Source organism: Nestor notabilis, unplaced genomic scaffold, assembly GCF_000696875.1.
Source record: "Nestor notabilis isolate BGI_N333 unplaced genomic scaffold, ASM69687v1 scaffold8083, whole genome shotgun sequence".
NCBI classification, from domain to species: domain Eukaryota; kingdom Metazoa; phylum Chordata; class Aves; order Psittaciformes; family Psittacidae; genus Nestor; species Nestor notabilis.
Genome location: NW_009920539.1, coordinates 16,866 through 39,700, shown reverse-complemented (window position 1 = coordinate 39,700; position 22,835 = coordinate 16,866). Strand labels below are relative to the sequence as shown.

Here is a 22,835-nt window from a genome sequence, read left to right as displayed (position 1 = left end):
ATTCAGTTTAATACTAATTACATCCAAGTAATGTAAATGGCCTTGAACAGATTCCTAAATGTCGTGTTTACTTTTCAATAGCAGTCTTGGATTAGCTCTTGCAGTACCCAGCCCTGTAAGAGCTCTGTAACAATGTGAAACTTGAAAGCACAAATATATTTCTTAAGTGTAGGAAATAACAAGGAGAAAGAGATGAAATTTCATATAAGGCAGAGATACTGTTATTGACTAAAGAGGCCATCATTAGCTATCTCAGGCAGTAACAGCCAAAATACTTCCAAACCCTATTATTTACTATTGATGAAACAAAAACATAACGTAGTGCTTGTAGAGAAAATCAATATTTTTACTCTATAATTTATATAGATGTTCCTCCAGTCCCCATGCAACAGGGACAACAGGTTAATCCTTTGAATAACAGCAAAATGATGTAGGAGAAAAAGCCATCAGTGTGGCTTAATATGTAAAGTCCTGATAAACTTCACCTGTTCTGCTGCCTCATACAAGTTCTGCAATGTCTGAGGGTGCTGCTGACCACTAAGATTGTGATTACATTTTGTTTCCCCAGGTTGTATTAGATAGAGAAAGAAGAGCCATCATCAAGCAATTCTCATCCTCTTTTCTGTTCTCTGTTCCCTAGATAACAAGTTGCCCATGTTGGTGTCAAACTCTCACTCTTTACACTGCTTTGTAAAGGATGCAGTTAGAGCAGGCTCCTGGAGAGTTGAAGCTGTTCCTACGTAACTGAGTTTTTCATCATTGTTTGGCAAGATGGTCAGAAAATCTTCAACTCACAATTCTCTATAGAGTAGCTTTTGAAAGGAAGGCTCCTCTTCTAGCCAGTTCACCTCCTTATGTTTTACCCCATAGCATTTTCTTGCTCTGCCAGGCAGTCGTATTGTGCCATGTGTCCTCTATGCATGACCCTGCCAGTTGCAAAGAACCTGCTTGTCATGTCTGGTGGTTGGAAAAAGCCTTAGTATCTGGGTTGCAGCTAATCCTGTGCGTTAGGTAGAAGGTGTACGTACTTTCAGTGTGCCCTTCCACCTTTGAGCCTGAAAACTTCAGGTGTTTGTGGGTTATTTGTTGAGCTGGATTTGAGCAGAAGTTTTGTGTGATATACTTTGATAGTTTTAAGAGCTCTTCATTGTTGTCCATAGATGTTCACATGGGAATTCATGGCTCCTCTCCTTGCTAGGAGGAAAATCAACTGTGTCTCCTTTGCTACTATGTGGCTGAAGTCTTCCTATGAGTTTGTAGGCTAAGCATTTTGATGTTCTGCTGTATCAGGGTGGTCTTAGTGAAGTAATTGTTTAATCTCTTTCACTTTTCTAGATCATAATGAGAAACCTTATAGTACTCTTTAAGTCTCTGGCCATTCTCATCATTGGCATGGGACTAGCAAGCACTCACTTTCTTCAGTTTCATTTTGGCTCTCAGCCTGTGACAAGCCACATGTAACCATGTATGTGCCTGGAAGCATGCCATGTGGGCCCTCTCCTGGCCTCTAAGGTCGAAGGAGAGGTTTCTAAACTGCCACAGTTCACTCCCCTCCCCTTCATAGTGCCATGTACTCTGACCAGAGGTCATCATGGGGGTCACACCAACCAGCTTCTATGATACAGAGATTATATAAACTTACATATATGAGTAGTATTGCAAGGTTTGGTGCTTGCATCTTGCTTGTCACAGATTGAGAGTGACAGCTAGTGTCACTTGTATTTGGTGGTGGCCAGTTCCTTTCTCCATAGGCTCAGTCAGTGTTCAGAACAAGGATGGGTACTGACCTTTAGGACCATACTCATCACCTTTTTCTGTGCTCACAAGAACGTACCCAGGGAGACTGGAGGCTTGGCATATAGTTAGGACGTGCTGAAAGCCCATATTAGCTTCTGGGCTACTTGCTATTTCCTCTGTCCTGTCCCTGTTGTCCAGATGGCAGTGGTCCACAATAGCTGTGGTTGGACACTTGAAATCTAATGTACTAAATGTCTTTTCATGGTTTCATTCCCTGAAAATGGTATAAGTCTCTACAGGAGCCTTCCCTCTCTGTGTGTACACATGTGCTATGTGGGTAGTAATACATCATATTTCTGGTATAAACAAGCACATCGTGTAAGTGGAGTTGATACTGAGGCATAAAACTCTGTCACTTGGTTGTGCACCAACAAGCCTGACAGGTTGTTCCTCTGTACTCGTTTTAATTTGGACTCGCTCCACTTCTCTGAAACCTGAGGAACTTCCAAGCCTGCCCACTTGGAAAAGAAAAGGAAACACCAAATCCAGAAATCTTGCCTGATATATTTGTGTTTTCTGTAGCATGTAACACACTCTTCAAAGTGGCAGCTGCTGGAGAGAAGAATCCACTGATTTCAAAATCCATTGACCCGTCGTTCTGGAGTTTCTGGGAATTTCATTCATGATGGTACTTTGGAGCTCTTGTTTCCAGCTTCAGGGGGAAAAAAAGACATAAAAGGCCTTAAAATCAAGTCTGTAGTGCTACTTTCTGTGTAATCTTGCTGTTCCTTTCACTAAGGCTGATTTGGTGGTGTCGCATAGCCCATGGTGGGGTTCTTTCTATGCACCCCCCCATAGCAGCAAAGTCATTTTTCTAAGTAACTACACTGGAGTTCTCGATTGATCAACTTTAAGAAGCTTGGTGTTGGCTCATGGCCCATCATTCTTTTCCTTCCAGGAAGAATAATAATAGTAGCCAGTAACCAAACAATCTCTTTAAAACAAAATATTTACAACAAAATCATTTTAGGCAGTACTAAATGTAAACATAAGCAGGCTGCAGTGTAAGCAAGCCCAGCTTATGCAGTGTTGATATCAATCAGATGAAATTCCATGGAAGTCTGAATTTTTTGTTATGTACCCTCCAAAACTTCTAGAAACTGGCAAAGTAACAGTGACTGCAGCTCACAACCCAGTTCTTTGCCATCCCCAGTTGCTTAGGCCTCCAGCCCGTTCCATGGGATCAGGTCACACTTTAATCCTTGCTACTCCTGGCTCTGTTAATAGCACAAGGAGGCCTTTGGTTTGTGAGACTGTCAGGTCTGTGAGCGGATGGGTCTGCTCTTTGTTAGGGAGTGAGCAGATGGTGGGAAGGCTTGAACAGAGCAGTCGGGATTGGGGGAGAGGGCAGGGATCTGCTGTGGCAGTATCAGCTCCCACCAGCCAGCTGAAAGTGATTGTGAAATTGGTGCCTAAGATTGCTGAATTTTGGGAAAAGATAAATGAGTTGTTTCGTGTGCAGTGGAGATAATGAAGCCTGGTCGTCTGTGGCTTTCTCCTGTGTGTTTTGCCATCACTCTCCCTCCTGTTGCAACACCTCCTGCCCTGTGCACGTATATAGCTCCAGGTCTCCTGTTGGGTTTTGTCCCTGGCTCCTTCCTGCCTCCTTGGTTTGGTTTAGGGTTTGTGGTTGGGTTTGGTTTTTTTGGCTGCCAGTTTAATCAGACATGCACATGCCACATCTAAGCTGGAGTATGCACATGAAGACTGACCATTGGAAGATCTTCCTGCCTTCCTTCTGTGAGAGCACTGAGAAGTCCTATCTTTGCTGTCTGCATGCTGATTTTAATGTTAATGATAAACCCCAGTATGTGCAGCACACACCACCGCAAATCCAGCTCCTCAGCTGTCTTAAATTTAACCTAATTTCAACATACAGAACACTAAAACGTAGACAAGTGGAAGCAGACATGGTAGAGCTGCATTTATGTCACTTCACAAAGCCAAACAAGAAAATATAATGTAAGCGAAAGATTGGAAATTCTGTAGCTGATTTTAAAAGCAATTTCCTTGGCAATGCAAAACGTGCAGAATACTTCAGGTGGTAGAACTTTTATTTATTTTGGGGGGCATTTCTTAGCATTCTGCAGTACTCATTCATACCAGGGAGCTATTACATGTGTGTGCATAGTGACAGCATCACAGATCATGTAAATAATCTTTCCATGTTGCATGTGTCTAGCAAGGAAAGGAGGAGGTTGATGCTGTTCTTCACGTTAAGTAGCAGGAAGCAAACTTCCTTCCATTGCAGTGGTTTCAACACAAATCAAGTTGACCACCTTGGATGATCTTGCAACACCAAAGACCTGGAAATTCTGTTCTCTGCAATGACTCTTACTGAACTGCTGCTCTCCCTTCTGCCCTCTGTGTGCTGCCCTGCTGTTAGAGCAGGAGCCTAATCACTTCAGCTCGCTTCCCTGGGAGCGAGCAGTGTGTGCAGGTGTACATCCATCCCTTTGTGTCAGGATCTGCACAAAGGATCCTCACAGCTTGCAAGGCTGATTTTAGGGCTCTGAACGCAGGTATTAACTGATGGTGTAAGTGTTTATATTATCTAATGTTGGTGGTCCTTTGGGGAACTATTTTTAATGACTTCAGTCAGTGTTGATAGAAAATAAAACTTTTTGCAATACTTACACCAGGAAAAGAATTTTGGAATTTCATTGCCTTACATAATGGTTTGTTTTTACTACATTAAGTAAAACCACTTTTGCATTTGTCAGAGTACACTCGCAGCATGTGATTTCACTGTGGCACGTGCACAGGCTGTTTCAAGGTGAAACTCGATGAGTTTTTACTGTATGAAGTTACTTAGACTTTAATCATTGGGAATCAGTAAATAAAACCAAACTCCCAGATTGAGGCAGTTGGCATATATGCTGCTGTTTATAAGCAGGCAGAAAATCCCATTGCATTCTCTCTCTGCCATTGTGTGCACTTCCCATGGGCTCTTGTTGTTTCTCCCCATGTGAATGTACTGTCATGCCTCTCCCTTCCATTCCAGCTCCTGCCTTGATGTGCAGCTGCTGGGGTTTCTTAGCAGTTGGGTTCTTTGTCCTCACTCTTACTCAGAAGGAAGAGAGTTCTGTATTGTTCCATTTGGGAATTGAATTGCCTGATCTTGGTCAGTTTATTTGTGGAACAAGCAAGAAAATAGAAGTTACTTGCCCTCTTGGTCCTCAAATAAGAGTAAGCCAAATCAAAGACTAAAAAAGGATAAATGGTAGTTTTTAAGAAGGCAAATACATGAGTACTGGTTCCCCACATAGTAGTTTGAAGTCCAGAATTTTGTGAACCGCTAAAACCTTGTTGGAGACTGAACCTGGTCTTAATTATGGGTGTCAAGTAGAAGAGTGTACAATAGAAACAAATTCCTTCAAAAACATGCATGCCTCTGGTACTAATTTTAGTGATGGAAGGAGATGTGTTTTAAAAACAGCATAATCCAAGGAAATGTTCATTTTCCTCAGTTGTCCTTAACGATTAATGGATAGGTGACATGAGCTGTCAACTTGAAATTCAGAGCAAGAGGAGCTGGTTTCTGTCTCATACTCGGAGTCCGTAGACCTGGGGAAAGTTAGTATTAAGTATTTGTGGTTTAGGATTTAATGTTCATTCCTAAGCTTCTTAATGGGAGCAGTAGTCTCTGGGATTCTGCATGTTCTTTTAAAAAGAGAAAAAAACTATCCCAAGCAAACCCCGATCTGATGAAATGGTGCTCCCTGCTGCTGTTTAACCCTTCTTAATGAAAAGAATATGCTAAAACACTGATACTAACACATAAAGGTGTTTGTACAGGCCAGCTGCCTTTCCTCTTGGCTAACTTTATTTCAGTGAAAAAGTGATCTGCTTGGTTTTTAAAATGAATTTTGGAGTAATTCAATAAGTGAGGAAAGACCAGAGATTTCAGCTTTGATTATGGTAATTTAAAACAAGAGCAGAAGCCACAAGCTGTTTCTTCCTATTCTTTTTTTGTCAGCAGATTCACTGTAATTTCTATGAGTGATTATTTAGGAAATGGCCCATTTTACATTGGTAAAAATTAGATTTTAATACCTATGCAGTGGCTTTGGGTGGAAATCAGTCGTTAACATTCAGACCTCAGAGTCTAGAAATTCAATATGTTGAAACCTATCTGGATGTTCAGGACAGTAAATACTCGAGTGAATTTTTGCTGCTGGAAAACCACAGCCTGGTTTGTGTTGGAAGGGACCTTAAAGCTCATCCAGCTCCAACCCCTGCCCCGGGCAGGGACACCTTCCACTAGAGCAGGTTGCTCCAAGCCCCTGTGTCCAACCTGGCCTTGAACACTGCCAGGGACGGGGCAGCCACAGCTTCTCTGGGCACCCTGTGCCAGCGCCTCAGCACCCTCCCAGGGAAGAGCTTCTGCCTCAGAGCTCATCTCAGTCTCCCCTCTGTCAGGTTAAAGCCATTCCCCTTGTCCTGTCCCTGCAGGCCCTTGTCCAAAGCCCCTCTCCAGGTTTCTGTAGCTCACTATGGCCATACATCACTGGTGGCGATGCCATCTCTGTGGCATCACTGGTGACGCTGAGCCTGGCAAAAAGCCTGGGGACAGCAGTTTGCCACCAGCCTGGAGCCGCAGCCCCAGCGTGCAGTGCCCGGTGTGGACCACAGCATTGCCTACGGGTGTCGCGGGGCCTCGGCGGAGCTCCCTGGGGATAATCAGTCTCACAGCGAGGGATTAAGCGCTGCAAGCGGCCCACTGAGCCCTTCCGAAATGTCACCGCCGCGCTCTGGCCCCACTCCAGGAGCAGGCAGGCGGCGTGTTCCCTGCAGATGGGGACAGCCCGGTGAGGGTGAGCTCTGCTCCATGCAGACCCTGCCAGTCTCTCTGTGGAGCCACGGGGCAGGGTGTTTGAGTACCTGACCGTGGGCTCCCTAAAGAAACTCAAATATCCCCCAAAACGCTCTAAAGCCACAGCTCTGTTGGGGAGTGCAAGGGCAGAAAACAGCAATAAAACCTTCAGGGCTGGCTGCAATCCTGTCTAGGTTAAATTGGCAGCTGTTAATCAAAGTGTTAATTAAAGAAACTATTAAGAGTGTGTTCGGTTTAGCTTGTTTTCCTGAGTGTGCTCACCCGTGTAATTTATAAATCAGAGGGCAAACACATTCCTTGTTATGGCTCTGCGGATGACTGGCTCTGGGCAGGATGGTCTGTGCCGTTATATCTTGGCTTCGGAGGAGATGGGAAATGCAGACGCAGACTGGATGTGTCAAGTGCAGTTGTGTTCTTATTTAAAAGGTTAAACTTGCACAAACATTTTAGTTAGCTCATCCTAATTACAGCATTGCTCCATTCTCTCAAAGTGAAATGTGCAAGGGCTGGTTTATCTAATTTGAAAGACATTATTGTGTAAGCGCAGTAGGTTCATGCCCTTGTTTGGCTATATTTGTGATTTCTGTGCGACTTTGCTGTGCTAATGCTGTGCTAAAATTTTAATTAGGATATAGTTAATGTGGCCACTGTTTCTAAACGTGAAAACGGTTGTTTCACACCTATTCTGATTGACCAGTGTTAGCGAAATAAGCTGTAATGATCCTATTTTATAACTGAAAAAATTACTGATGCCTATAAATGTTAAATCGGGTAAAATAATGTAAAGATCTGACTTAAAACAAGAAACCAAATTATTTATTCTCAGTTTTCCAATTGCGTGGCAAATTAAGTATTTATGTTCCAAGAAAATTCAAATTTTTGGAAAGTTGTTCAGCTCTTGAAACATCCTTTAAAAATACTGCACTTCCCCCTACCGCAGGTTTGCTTCCCATCTTCCCTTTGCATCCTGACAGAGTTAAAAGACTTTGTGTTTAGAGCCTTGGAACAGAAGATGGGGTGTTACCCAGCCCGGATCCCTCACAATGTTCTCGCTTCTCCACGAGGTTTTCCTGCAAGTGGGCTCTACCCATTGGTGTAGAGGCCCAGTAGTGCTTTCATCCTGTTTGCCAGAGGGAAGTACATGAGTTGTCACATCCATGGTGTGTGCGTAGCCGGTGCTCTACATACAGGGACAGAGGTGAGAGGCAGGTAACATCAGAGATAGTGCTGGTATCTTCCATCTCAGCTCCATCAGTCAGCGAGCAATAGCCCCTTGGGGAAGAGGAGGGGCTGTTGTAGTTGCTAGTTCCAAGTAGCCATGTGCATGTTTATTTTATTTTGTTAATCTTACAAAGCTTTTGTATCATGTAGCAGTGGATATCATTAGGTAGTTGTGCAGCATGTAAGGAAAATACTTGTGCTCAATGTCTTTGCCTGTAGTTTCTCAATGACAGACTCAAAGGATGTGATTTACTTAGCCGACACTGCTGTTAATGTGTTTGTCTAGTGATACTTCCTCTTATTCCCTGTCTCAAAGCAAAGTCACTTCACTCTTCTTGAGCTCTTTCAAACGGAGAGCTTTCCATTTCAAGGCCCTGGTTTTTATACCTGTCTCAACAAGTTTATCAGTTAGCCCATAATCAGCTTTATTTTGGTTCACTAACTGCTTTTAAGCAAGTTTTCAATGTCAGTGTGTATTTTTGTAAGGGAGCTGAGTCTGACAGTCAACAAACAGCGATTAAAGTTTGTTGCATTTAAAGAAACAGCTACAAGGAAAAACATTCAAATTCCTGATTGTGGCATGACTAGAAGCTGGGCAGGCATTGGGATACGTGAACTCGTCCAAATGCGTGACACAGTATTATGACATTATGTGGTAAGGTCATGTGAGGAGTATTGTTGATGCTGAAGGGGAAGAACATGGTGTTAAAGGTGTAAACCTGATTTCTGGGTAGAAAATGGGCAGAAAGAGAGAGAAAAGGAGAAATTAGGTGGTGGTTATTCCCCTAATTCTTTACTTCCATGCTTTCAACACACTGTTCTTCATTAAGCTTCTTCTTGCTCAACTTTTTATTAAACTTTGGAATAATGGTTTCTTTTTTATTATTATTATTTTTAATTTGCTTTAGGCTTGTTTTGAAATACTGAAGCTTTTTTTCAATGTCAGTCAAAGTAAGCATATGTGAGACAGCAGTTTTCCAGCTGCATTTCTGAGGAAGCTGACCGATGCTGGTCCTTGGTGTGCTGTGGATCTGTATTGCTTAACTTTTGTTGTGTTTGATGCTTTTGTTTGTTATCACTGTGGCTTTTCTGAAGCTGGTTCCAAATAATTGTATTTTTTAATAGCAAAAGAATAATTCATTCAATATCTGCTTTTTAATCAGACAGTGCAGGTACTGTTCTGTCATCCAAAGGCTATGCAGAGATTAGTGCTCATAATGTTGGACATTATAATCTCTCTGTGGCCCAATTACCATCTAAGACACTCTACTGTCCTTCCATAATAACTCTGCAATATTTATAGGCCGGTGCTTGACAGATGTACAAGACAGCTACTGACCTAAAGGGCCAGGGCCTGTTCCCTGGTGAGAAATCTGCCCATTCCTCCACTGCTTGGCAGGTTGGGCAGGAAAGTGTACCAGAAGTTTGGTCTTGGATATTATGTCGGTCTTTCTGAGATGTTAAAGCCTTTGTGTTTGGGTTTACGTGAGTAAAGAGGGGGTGGAGAAGGATGAGGAAAGCATCCTTCTCTGGGTGATGAAGGGGGACCTCCCAGTAGTCGTGGCTCCATTAAGCTCATGGTTCTGCTCCATGAATAATTTAATGTCCCGCCTCTATCAGTTTTCCCACATTGCTCTCAAGGGTTTTACTGGTCTCCACAGGGCTCTGAATAGCAGAAACACACCTGATGGGAGCATCTCTAATTCTAGTTTGCCGCTGCATGAGGGACCTGCAAGATGCAGCAAAACCCTAGTCTGTCTGCGGGCTTGGGGTGACAGCATGTATTGGTTGATGCTTCAAAGGTTATTTTATATCTCTCGGGCAAACTCTGTGTGTTTTAAAAAGGAATTTTAAATCCTGTGGAAAATGGTTACAGAACTATTCAGGTGCACTGAATACAAGGGGGTTTGAAAGAATTAGTAACAAGTATGGAAAAATGGGAAAACTAGGTTTAGTAACGTACAGAATTGTGGGGAGGCAGCAGTGGAGAAAGGGATGTACTTGAAGGCTGTTTATTTAAATACATTGTAGTGTTGCTATTTTTTGCTGCATTCTTAGTAACTCTGCAGTGTGCTCCTTGCTGTCCTTTCTGTGGTGGTAATCTTGGAGATCAGGGGAGGTGTGCTTGGTTTGAGGCCATCTTGCAGCAGTTACCATGGTGGGGATGGATGTTCCTGCCCAGTTAGCGTTGTGCTGTTGGAGAACTATAGCACCCTCTTGGCCATGCTATAGGGGTACCAGTTTTAAAAGCATCATTTAAATACCCTAAATCATAGTTACAGGATCATCTCCTTTTTGAAATACAATTTTGAAGTATTGAAGTTGGCATTCAGAATCTTACTAATGAAAACAAAGTTTTTCTGCTTCTCCCTCTGTTTTTGAATGGCAGCAACAAAACTGTGACCCTGCTTACAGAGAGTTTCATGCTCCTTTACCTAACGTATTTTGCACAGTGATCACTTGTAATGAGTGGATTTTAGTTCTCAAAAGCAGATCTCTAGGAAAATTATAAACATACATATTTAGAAATAGGAAGTCGAGTAATTGGTTTAACAGCTCTGAAAGTATCCAGTGCTTCTCTGTAACTACTGTAGTGAAGTGAACAAAATAATAGCAACAGCTAACGTTTGTCTTCTGCTTCTGTTCAAAGGGATGTGGTTAATTAACAGTCATAACACCGCTTGGGAGCTGAGTAAATAATTTGCAAATATTCAAATTTACATGATGGGAAGCTTCAGGTTGTTCAAGCAGGACACCTAATGCAATGCAGTGAGGCTGGCGAAGACGGGAGCCAGAATGTTTTCCCATTCCCAACTTCACTTGCAGTTCCTGTGTTAAGGGCTTTGGTAAACCTGCTTTTAAAAACAAATTAAAGTGAGAGTTGAGCCTAAAATCTGTCAGTCTCACACTTCTGCACTGATAGAAGTAGGTTACATGAAACTTTTAGTTAAAGTAGCTACTACAAACACATAATTCAAAATGATCGGTGACTTAAGTGTGCTGGACCACCATAAACACCCAGATATGTTTTCTTTACATGTCTTAAACCAGTGTGAATTACTGTGGAGGGACTTTGGAACTGGAACGATACACTGAAATCCAAATATTTGTATATATGAGAGCTTAGGGGTCTGAATTGAGCGTTTGTAACCAAAGGATATCTTTAAATCATTTTTTTTCCTCTGGAATTATGAGTTTTCATAATAAATCAGTGCACTCTCTTAAAGCGTAGCCAGATTTTATACTCCTTTTTCATACTCCTTTATCCAGTGTATTTTATGCTTTTTAGGGAAGCTTGTAGTGTGTGTTTTGGAGGTGAATGACAAGGGAATGGTGCAGGAATTTGTACCTGCAACAGTGGAACCTTCGCCAGGATGAGAAGCACTGGACAGCAGAGTGGGAATTACACGCACCAACAGTGCCATTAAACAGGGATGCAGAAAACAGATGACATGTAAAGCTTAGTGGTGATACAGCCCTCATGTGAGAAGTAAAAGTGTCCTAGGAACTGACAAATAACTTTGGAGCATACCCAGTCAGCAATTAGAAAGGTCTTGATGTATTGGCTTTGTCTTTTGGCTTCAACGAAGGGTTTTCTGAGAGAGGAAGATCATTTTCTGAGTTCTCATTGTAGGCGAGGGTAAATGTTTCATGACACTTATCAAGCCAAAGCCTCCACAACTTGTTTTAATGTGAAAGAACATTTTAAAGGGAATTTGAAAAATCATTGATCTCCGTAGTTATGTTTTGCTCTATAATGTATGATTATAACTTAATTTCTATCTTTTGCCTGTAAGAATGTGATTTTAACTTCTTGGGTATTAACCCTCTCTATGTAAATATAAGGCTGTCTTTGAATAAAGCTGTAGCACGTATGTGGTGAAGGTGTAATGTAAAATATACATAAACCAGCACATTTAAATCTCTGCTAGGCAAAGCAAACCTGTTAACATATCAGCTTATGGAGGGAAACTCTGGGGTTTAAAATATACTCTTCAAAATTGCTGAGTGGTTGTATTTTAATGGATATTTGAGAAGAGGCACATATTAAGTAAAGCTTTATCATTGTAGCTTAACTGCCTCTTCACGTAGTAGTATCTGCACAGGCAATGGAAATATTCTCTACTGCAATTGCACCAAGTATTTTTAAAGTGAGGAAGTAGGACATAAGGTTGCATCAGTATTGCTAACTTGGCCATAAAAGATACTATAAAAACCTAATTCTTAGATAAATAGTTTATACCTATTTCTATTTATTTATAGTATAGAATAACTTTAGTCAAGATAAGGCCATTGTGACAATTGATGTAAATACATAAAGCAACCTAATGCTTACGTATGTACCGCTCACTTGCATTTGGTATGCTGTGATATAAATGATATACTCTTATTTTCCTTTCTTGTCTGCTAAAGTACTATTTTTCTGTGAATGAAGTGCTGTAAACATGCATGACTATCAGTTAGATTCTCTTCATGGTTTTGCTAACACTCAGTGGTAAACAGTATCAGCTGCCAGTTGCAAAGCAATGTGGGTTTTTTTATGAAATAGAAGAATTCTCTCTAGAGACATGACAGATTGTACTAGTGCCAATCAAGCCTTGGCAGTCTGTTGTACTCTTAGCTTGGACTCTATAAATATTCTTTTCTGTAACTTTCTTTACTGGAGTGAATAATACAGCTTCATTTAGGTGCTGTCTGTTCTGCTCAGGGTATGAGTTTAAACACCGCATATTTGAAGATGGAGTGACCTCACCCTGACTTACAGTGGGAACGGAACTGATGGGGTGATTAAAGGGACATCAGTGGAAGATTAAGGCAGAATCCTTGGTATCTAGCCCCTGTGATTAGAGCAGGATAATGAAGCAGCAATAAGTGAGTGAGCAGCAGATCAAGATCCCACACAAGCAATTGCTCCCGAGCAGCTGCGGCTGCCAGGGAGGCATCAAAGGAAGAGTAATTGCCTGCTATGCTCATGACTGTTTTAGCTCCCAGGTTTCCCCTGTGAAATCCTCATGGATCTAATGTTTTCCTTGTTTCTTTGTCATGGTGGATGAGAGCCCAACACGAGCAATTGGGTTAGAGCTGCAAAAGGGATTTTAGTTGCTTGCCGAGTAAGATCTGGAGCTCTGGTGAGATGCCCTTCCACAGCAGTGTCCCAGTCTGCTCTCCTGGCAGGCCATGGATCTGATCTTTTGGAGAAATTAGAAGATCAGGCTAATAAGTTCTCCACAATTACTCTAGGAATGTAATAGTTATACTGACAGAAAACAAATTTTATCCTCAGGTAAAAGGTGTTTGTTTAGATATGTCTGCACTGAGTTTCTCAAATGACAAGTCAAGCTCAGTATGATGGAGAAAAGTCAGTTTGCTTTAAATTGCACTTTTATCATGCTTGTACTTTAAGTGAGACAGATGTATGACTTCTTAAACATACAGTTATCGTTATGCTTTGTTTCAATGCTCACATCTAATTCTATACTCTGAATGACACACTCAGGCTAACCTATGTTCAGGCTGTTTTGCTGACTGCTAACTGAAGTTGCACCGTACTTCACTGAACCAAACCTGCATGTGTTCGGGTGCGCTCCACTTAATGACAGCTCTGCTTGCACTGACATGGGTCAGTTTGACTTTTTGCCCAGTACTTACATAAGAAGTCAGTATAAAAAAAAAAGGGTTTATGAAATTTGATCTGTACATCTTGTATTTGCTGCCCAAAGCTATTAATTGATGCCCAGAGAGGATGAACAGCACAAAACACTTCCTATGTTTTGGCAACTAAGTGTAGACTTGGGAGGAACGTTTTGAGTATTGTTGTTATTCTTTTTTTTTTTTCTGCTAAGCATACAGCAAAGAAAGAAGCATTTTATGAAAAACAGAATATTTTTGTCTGTAAAGGGGTATCTTTAATATAGAAATGAGGTTATAAATCACAGTAAGTCTGAGTGTTTACTCATTGACGGAAAACAAGTAGTAGTAGCCAACCATGGTAAGAAGTGTTGGGGTTTTTTTTCTTTCTTTTTTTTTCTTCCCCTTCCAGGTTACATTTTTGTATTTTGTCAGAAATTGGTGCATGTTCAGTAGCAAATGCACAATGGAAAATGAGATTTTTAACCCAAGAAAACGGACAGCCAGACTAAGGGCCAAGTGAAGCTGTTTAGTTCTGTATTTTTTAAAAGCTCTTGAAAAGATTTGCTTTATCAGTATCCATTTCATCAGAGGGCCTGTGTTCTTTGGCATTATGTGTATTTAGTTCTTGTCCAACCCTTAGTCTAGTAGCACACAAATTCTTTGCTGTATTTGTCAAAATTGGTATATAACACACATCCTGGTCACCAAGCAGAAGCAGACTTTGCTGGGATGCCATCTCTTTTCACAGCTTTCTAACTCTCTGTACAGCCCTTCTACTTAGGGTTACAAAGGTGTGACGTAAATGCAGAGATATTTAGGGAGAAGTTTGACTGGTAAGGTTTAGCATTGCATGCAGCTTTCATTTTAGATCAGGTTCTACCCAGTGCTGTGGGATCAAGGAAGGTTTCCCGGTTCTTTGTCCACAGCCAAAACTTAGATCTTTCTGATACTTAAAAAACAAACCAACCAACAACAAAATCCTCCCTGAAGTTTTAGAGTTTAGAACCATGTTCCATAGGTGCAGTGTTTGAAATATCACTTTGATGTGTTGCGAAAGCAGTCATGACATCAGAAAGTTGGTTTTCTCTCAAGAAATATTATGAAGGGCCCTGAGTGTGAACTTGTAAAATATGAAAACTGAACACCTGGAGATAATTATATTTTTTAATGTTTTCAGGCTGAGTCAGAGTTAATGGCAAATGGGAACTCTGTATTAGATTGGCAGATGATTAGTGGAATTTAGCATTATAATATGCTTAGCATAATAAGCATGGTGGTCTTCATTATTCAGTGACAGTTTGCGTAGTAATTTTTTCATTAAAAGACTATGTCAATCTGTCAATAAATATATTCATCAGATCAAGTACGCCATGCTTACACATGTCTGGTTTCAAAACGTAGCGTTCTCCAGGAAGGTGAGACACCAGTAGTCTTCAGGTGCTTTACCAAACAGACCTTGATCAGATTGCACTAAAAACAGGAAGTTCATAAAAACACCAAAACATTCAATACAAGCAAATCCCAGTAGCAGCTCCACCTCTGCGTAAGTCAACATGAAACAGGTCCAGGCAGGTTATGAAAAATGAGCTGAAAAGTCATCTCCTTTTGTTGATAAACTACCCAGGTCATGGTTATGTACAGAAGGAGTGAGTGAAGGTTTCACAGACTTACAATGGCAGAATATCTTTCACAAATGGTGTGTTCCAAATTGTGTATCTGTCTGTAGAAGAGAAATCCTCTCTGACTGTTTTGTTTGGGGTTTTTTTCGTTATCACAATTCAAAACACTTTCTTTTGGTATTAACTCACTTGTTTGAGACTGGTGCTATGAAACATTCATACAAATAGCAGTCAGGAACATCTCAGTTCAGTACCAGAACAGTAGCAGTTGAAGCTGACGGAAAAGAAGTGTTCATATCACTTGGATTAGTAGCTGAGATTAGTATTTTGTCCAGTTTATTGCTCATGATGGGATGCAAGGAGGTATCGGTCTTGCTCTAGTCCCTTTTCTTCTCATCTGCCAAGGAAGTAACACCCTCTCTTCCTTAAAAAACCTCCAAACTAAGTCCCAGACATTGCATTAGTCATCCACTGGATTGAGATTATTTGTAACTGTGATAAGAACTTGGGCTTTGAATTTTCTAAATATACAGAAGGTGGAAGAGAATTGAGCAATTTTCCTCATTATCTTGCAGAGTAATCTCACAGGGTGTAGCATCGCTGAACTAATGGCCCTCAAATAGTAACTTATCAGAGCTGCTCAGGGATTCTTGCCATTGCTATAAAAAGACATTTGGCAATAAGCAGTACGTCATATTAGAAACACAGCCATTTACTAGAACATCTATGTGCTAATATACTTCACTTACAAACCCTTCAATGGCATCTGGTTCTAGAAAACTAAGTAGATGACTCTGAGTATCACAGATAACTAGTTCTGAATATCATTTTAAAGCAGTTGTTTCTTGACATGGGTGATACGTAAATGCAGTGATTTATTTCTGTCAGGCATTTCACGTGACCTCTCAGAGCTTTTTGGTAAACACTAATTGAGAAGTGATGACTCTTTTGCAGGAGGTTTGTTAGGTTGCACCCATTTTGCAGTTAAACAGAGAAACACACATCACTTGGTTCAGTCTCTGAGATGTTTCTTGACTGGAGTTTCCTACTCTAAGCTCTAGATTTTCCCCTTTCTTCCCCTTCCATAACTAATGAACATATTTATAGTGCTGCTTCCCCACCTCTGTAAGAAGGTTCACAGATGTTAGACTCCTGTGTCTTCCTCTTTCACTGCTGGGGTAGCTTGACTTTTTTCCCCCTGGTTTTTGCTGTTCCACCCTGTAACAGTCTCGCAGGAGCTGTGCAGTGGGTGATGTGCCTGATGACATTGGTGCCGGGTTGGTGCTGTCCTGTTTCATAGCTTCCAGCTGTGAATGAAGTCCTCGTTGGTCATCATCAGAGTGGCATATGATTGCTGTATTTATGACTGGGGGGGAAATAAGATCATAGAATGGTTTGGGTTGGAAGGGACTTTAAATATCATCTAGTTCCAAATCCCTGACACCTTTCACTAGGCCAGCTTACTCATATCATGAAAATAGGTCATAAAAGCAGAAGATGGATGTATTAATTTATATTTTCAAGAGCACTGCATCCTTCCATATGGGTTGCACTGGACTTGAAGTAGTTTTAAGTTCATGAGTAGCCTGCTTCTTTCACAGTTTACTTAAAGTCAAAATCTGTAAGCTGATCCTGGGATTGATGGGTGGTGGATTTGGACACCTTTAACATCACTTGGCTGAGGAAGAGGTGTTACCACTGTTGAGGTGAAAGGTGCATTTCCACTCCCCTGATGTTCCTGCTAATTCTTGATTCTCACTTAGATCTGTGGTCTGTATATACTTGATTGCCAGACGTCTCTTAAGCAGGTGTTGATTACACGGATCATCGAGGAAACGCAGGTGCCCAAGTATCAGTTGAGCAAATGGTCACTTAACATGTCCATGTGTAGGCAGAGCTGGGGGCTCCCTGGAGCTGTGACTGAGAATTCATTGTTCCAAAGAGCTACTTTTTTTTATGTAATTACAGTAATAACAGTTATAGTAATTAAAATCATTAAATGCATCAATTACATACTTTATAGATTTGATTTAATGAATTGTAATTACATTAATATTTTAACTGAAGTGATGCTAGCAATATATTAATGTTAATGGTTTAACATTAAATAATTTATTTGCCAACACATTCATTGATGGAAGCTGACCACTCTTAATTCAAAGATTTGGCTCAGATTGGGTTTTTTAGATGAAATAGAAATCCTGTAGAATTAATAGGGGAAAACAAAGCAAACAAAAAACCACTACAACACCCTAAACCCAACTGTAGGTCAATTCTTCAGCTCTATTCTTGGGCATTCCGCACTGACGGTCTAGTAGACCATAGAAAAGGTTGTCATGAAGTCAAAGTTAAAACATTGGCTCCAGTATAATATCAACCATCAGGAGACACATTGTTAACCTTTGAGGAAATATATTTAAGCTTGCTTGGCCAGAGGATAGGGGTCTCTCTGCTTTGCGCGTCTGAGGTCTAGGTCTCATTCTTGCTTTCATGTTCTTTAAGATGGAGAGAGAGTGGGGAGCATTATTAAAAGCCAAACTTCAGTGGCTGAGGCATGTAGCTCCCAAAGTTAAAAGAGACTCCCATAACCAGCTGGGGACCAGCAATGAGTGGAACCTCCTGGATTACAGTGATGCTTGAATCCTTTATGCTTTGTGTGTGGCAGGGAACCTCCCAAGCCAATAAAGAAAAAATGTTAATGGAGTAAATGACAACATGAAATATTCGGGAATTGTTTTGTGCAGGAGCTTAAAACCCCTTTTTCTTCCCCCTTTTCAGAAAGAAGACACAGCTCCTCCAGCAAGCCGCCTTTGACTCCTCCTTCCTCTTCAGTATTTTCCCTCATTTCATCTTTCCCTTCAAAAAACAAAGGTAGCAGTGGAAGTGGGAGCAATCGTTCATCCAGTGGAGGTACTAGTGCATCATCATCAAATTCCAAGTTGTTGAAATCACCCAAAGACAAGCTGCAGATCAGCGGAAACAACAGGTTAATGCATTCGGTACAGCATAGCAAAGTTCCCCATGATAAAATGTGAGTATGCCTTTTGACAAAGACCTAAATGTTATTACTTGCATAGACTCTGCTGTATCAGTAGAATTTCCTTTTGTTTCAGAGGGGTTTGGGTGTAATCACTTTAAACTCCTCCAGATCTGTTCCAGCAGCCTAGTCTAAGATTATAAATAATACTCAATGACTGTGTTGAAAAAGAACTCTTGCAAAGCTACATCTTAAATCATTATAAATAAAAGCTGTTTTATTAGGGGCTCTTAATTCTTCGATCCGTTGTGCACACTTTGATCATAAGGGAGTTTTAGCTCTGATTGAAGTGAGTTTTGACCTGCACACATGAGATTACACAACTGATAATATAATTTACTGTCACAGAACGAGGCATTTCTCACTGGGCGCAACAGGCTCATTCCAGTTGCTTTGGTGATAGGTTTATTTGTGAATCCAAGTAACTGTTTCTGAAGTCCCTGATGACTCACTGAAATACTTACAAGAAAATGGGGAAAAGAGGACAGAAGAGATTACAGACATGATGAAAAATGTGAAATCAAAGATCAGAACAAGAAAACTGGCAATAAAGGAGGAAGGCTTACGTTTGCATTGTGAATAGATCAGAGTAGTGTTGAGTAATAACATATTTTAAGTACTTCTATGACTGTAATTCTCAATTTCTCGACCCTTTCCTTTATTTTCCATAAATAATAGTATGACTCCATCTGTCAAAGTGGAAAAGATTCATCCAAAGATAGATGGTGCCCAACTGAAAGCTGCTGTTGGTCCAACTTGTTCTACTACTGTGAGTTCCTCAATAAAGACTGGCCTTAATTGTCCCTCAATACCAAAGCCACCCTTGCCTTCCCCTGGACAGATACTGAATGGTAAAGGTCTTCTCTCTGTGCCTCCATTTTTGGAAAAGAAACCTGAAGAAAATACAAATAATAGGAAATTTTTACATAAAAGATTGTCAGGTAATTGGTTTTAATTATTATTTGCTATATTCCTCTTATTAGTGTATCTATAGAAACGCATGTATAGAACATATATAAATAAGCTTTAGAAGTAAATGAAGCATTTTTATAACACTGTAACTTGTGATTATGCATGGTTTATGTATTAGAATTTAAATCTGTAACTCAACATGTTCTTAAAGAACACAACCTGAAATGTGGATATTGCTTTCAGAAACCATACAGACCTCTAAGGCCTGTCAGTTCTTACAGTTACAAGATTACACTGGTTTTCTATCTTTAAATACTTCATTTTCCTTCTTTCTATGTGGAAGGTCCAAAATGTACGTAGCAAATGGAACAACTAGCACCTCAAAAAATGGAAACCCTGTCTGCCCTTTATGCTTTTTAAGCACAATAACTTTGAGTGTTAGTGGAATGGTAGGAAAGTTCTCAACACCAAACAACAAAAACCCACCATTTGTTTGCCACAGTTCATATTGGTGGTGGACTCTAATCCTAATATGCAGGATCTACTCCTCCTTCAGGGTCCTCCCTTGCAGCTGTGAATTTCTCCATTCTGTTTGTAGGCTTGAGATCTGTATTTCAGCACACCATAAGCTTGCTGAGAGCGTAGACAATATTGTGTGCAATTTTATTGTGTGTTTTTATTTGTACATTTTCCTGTGTTGCATTTGAAAATGACTTCCAGTATGGTTAATATTTTTAATGAAAATAGATGTTAGTATTTCACCATGTCTTTTGATAACTTTTCAATACTGTGTACCTTTGACAGAGAGAGAATTTGATCCTGATATATACTGTGGTGTCATTGATGTGGAAACCAGGAAACCTTGTACTAGGTCTTTGACATGCAAGGTAGGAGATCTCAATCAGAATAAAATTATGTAAAGTTTTAATTCAATTTCCTGAGGAATATGACAGAAAACAGAAAATGACAGATTTCTGCTGTCAGTAATTAGCACTGTAAATGGCACCTCTCAAAACATGTTGCCCAGAACCAAGAAGGAATTGGTTTTGAAGTTCAGTTAATGATTTATTCAAAGACTTATTTCTTAAAGTAACCTGGAGATATGTATTTTTGTCTAAACCCTTTAAACATGGATGTTGACATGGGGCAGTCATGTTCCTTTGCGTGTAGGTAGTAGGGGGTCAGCATGTTCTTTTTGGGGATAACCTTTGGGTCATAGAGGATGGATTTTAAAATTCCTCATGAGCATTAGAAGTATTTGCTTATGCAGGATTTATTTAAATCAATCTCTTCCCCTCTCACACCCTCTCCTTTCCCCTCAGCAGAGTCTGCAGCAGATACTTAGGAGTTACTTGTGTAAATGCTCATGCTGCTTGATGTACCACTACAGCCAACCCAGAAATGAGTTTAGAGTTAGTATATCTAAATTAAACAACCCATAAAATCTTTTGGTCAGATGAAATACGTCCTCTGGCTCAAAAATCTTGGGGAATCAGGTACAGAGATGTATCATTTAGTCCCAAGGAACCAAAAATCCAGATCCCTACAACTGTGTAATACCAGCTACTGTTCTCCAAAGCTGCTGAACTGTCAGTAGGGGAAGCATCTGGTAAATAAACCACCTACAGAACAAAGGTAAATGAAGCTAGTCCTGATGTCCTGGAGGAGCTGAACTTGAACACATTGCCCTTTTGGAATTACAGGGGGAGGAAATTGTTTTACTAATAAAGGAGGGAAAAGCTTCGAGATTTTACAAGAGAACTAGGCAAATCAAAAACGTAAAGTAGAAAAGAAGGAAAAATGCTTCTCAGCAATTCCTTATATTATACCTACATGTAAAATATGTTTTGCAATAGCTATTGGTGTCTGGATTATGTGATTTACCTACTAAAATTGACCGACTCAAAACTTTTATACCATAGGTAAAAAGGTATTATTTGTGAATTAACAATTTGGAAAAATAACTTCCATCTATTTCGCTTTACCTAGAATTTGTGCCATATATACACATATACTACGTGTAGCATTCAGGATACTCAAAGGTCTTTGAGTTGTCTGACTCTGGATTCTGCTCTGTTGTTTTGCATTCCTTCATATCTATTTGATAGTATTAGTTTCTAAGGAGGATAGTGCTATATAGAAGGAAGCAAAGTACTTTTACAAATATTTTTCATGTCTTTCATTAAAAGTCTGTTTTAAAACGTTGTGTTAAATATTTTGATAAGTGGAAGTAAATATTCAGTTTGTTTGGTTGTGCAGTAGTTGGCAATTAAAGTTCGAATGTGAAAAACGCTTTCGGTTCAAGTCTTAACCTTAGAACAACTTTGGCAGTTTCTTTCTTAGAAAGAAATTTGCAAGAAGCCTTTTACTTTATATCAGACAGGGGTATCATCGTCCACCCAACAATCTTAGTTTGGTTTCTGTCATTCTTCAATTTATTTACTAAACCATAAGCGTGACAATTTTCTCTGTTTTAGAGCTCTAGACTCATGCTTTGAGTGTTTGATTTCCACACATCTAATAGCCTGGGATTAATGATTTATTCATGGTTTTGCAGACACATTCCTTAACCCAGCGGAGGGCTGTACAGGGTCGAAGAAAACGATTTGATGTGTTATTAGCTGAGCACAAAAGCAAAACCAGGGAAAAGGAACTTCTTCGACATTCGGATCATCATCAGCAGATGCCCCCTCTCAGGGAACCACATCCCTCACCTACTAAAACTTCCCAGGAGCTGCACCAAAATTCTCATGGAGTTACTCTTACAGAATCAAAGCCTTTATTACCTAATAAACCCAAACCTCACCCCCCCAGTCTTCCAAGGTAAGGAAAATCTGCAGATCCCGTGGTATGAAATTAATACTGGTCGCTTCATCAGGTGGAGTTTGAAAGAGCGATACAGATCTGTTGGACAGGGCAGGATTCTTCCTCTAGGCCTGGTGACTGCCTGCAATTAGCAATTACATGCTGAGCTGTAACTCCTAGCAAGGAGGGCTTGGTGTTTGAAATAGTAAAAGCTGACTTGCCTCAGCAGTTCAGCAGTGGTTGGGCAATCCTGCTTTTCCAGGGGTACCAGACCTCCTGTCCTTCCTCTCGGTGGATGTGTTATGAGACTCTGGAAAATACCAGAAATCTGTTAATGCAGATTTCCTTCTGTCAGTAGCAGTAAGCACTTAAGCTTGGAATTCTTAAGTAGTCTTAGTACAGTAACACCTTTCCTGCTTGTCTTGCACAGGCCTCCAGGCTGTCCAGCCCAGCACAGTGGAAATGCCCCTAGCGAGTCTCCTTCTGTCCACGAGTCCCCGCACCCTCCCTTGCCTGCAGCTGAGCCAGCATCTCGGTTATCCAGTGATGAGGGAGAATGTGATGAAAAAGAAGAGCCTGTTGAAAAACTGGATTGTCATTATTCAGGTCATCATCCTCAACCAGCCGCTGTACGTTCCCAGTAAAACTTAACCTTGGTCTCCCACTGGCTCTGAACTTGCAAACAAATTACTTGGGGCGTTTAAGGGTTGTTTTCTATTGGATATGTCTGGGGGGGGTTCCTAGATTTTTATGAAAATCATTTTGTTGCCTAGTAGGCAGTGAAGGTTTAGCTGTACTTGTAAACTAAATGTGCTGAAGAAGTATGCTTGCAGCTCACTTCCCCACAGTCCAAAAGAAATCAGAATACCAAAACACTGAGGATTGAATTGGTAACTGCTCTAAAGGGCTGTGGGTCTGGAATAAAGACATGTAAACAGTGCCCTTTGGGTGAGATTCTGTTATAGCACTTCCCCCC

General features: G+C 40.6%; 1 protein-coding gene across 1 annotated transcript in view; it reads left to right on the top strand.

Annotated features, from left to right (window-relative positions):
• The window catches only part of ATXN7 (ataxin 7), a 57,263-nt gene that overhangs the window by 30,349 nt on the left and 4,079 nt on the right, over positions 1-22,835 (top strand). The window contains exons 3-7 of the mRNA XM_010010711.1: positions 17,884-18,136; positions 18,821-19,083; positions 19,859-19,941; positions 21,612-21,877; positions 22,290-22,488. Of these exons, the coding sequence (XP_010009013.1) occupies positions 17,884-18,136; positions 18,821-19,083; positions 19,859-19,941; positions 21,612-21,877; positions 22,290-22,488 (1,064 nt within the window). The remainder of the gene's footprint in view (positions 1-17,883; positions 18,137-18,820; positions 19,084-19,858; positions 19,942-21,611; positions 21,878-22,289; positions 22,489-22,835) is intronic.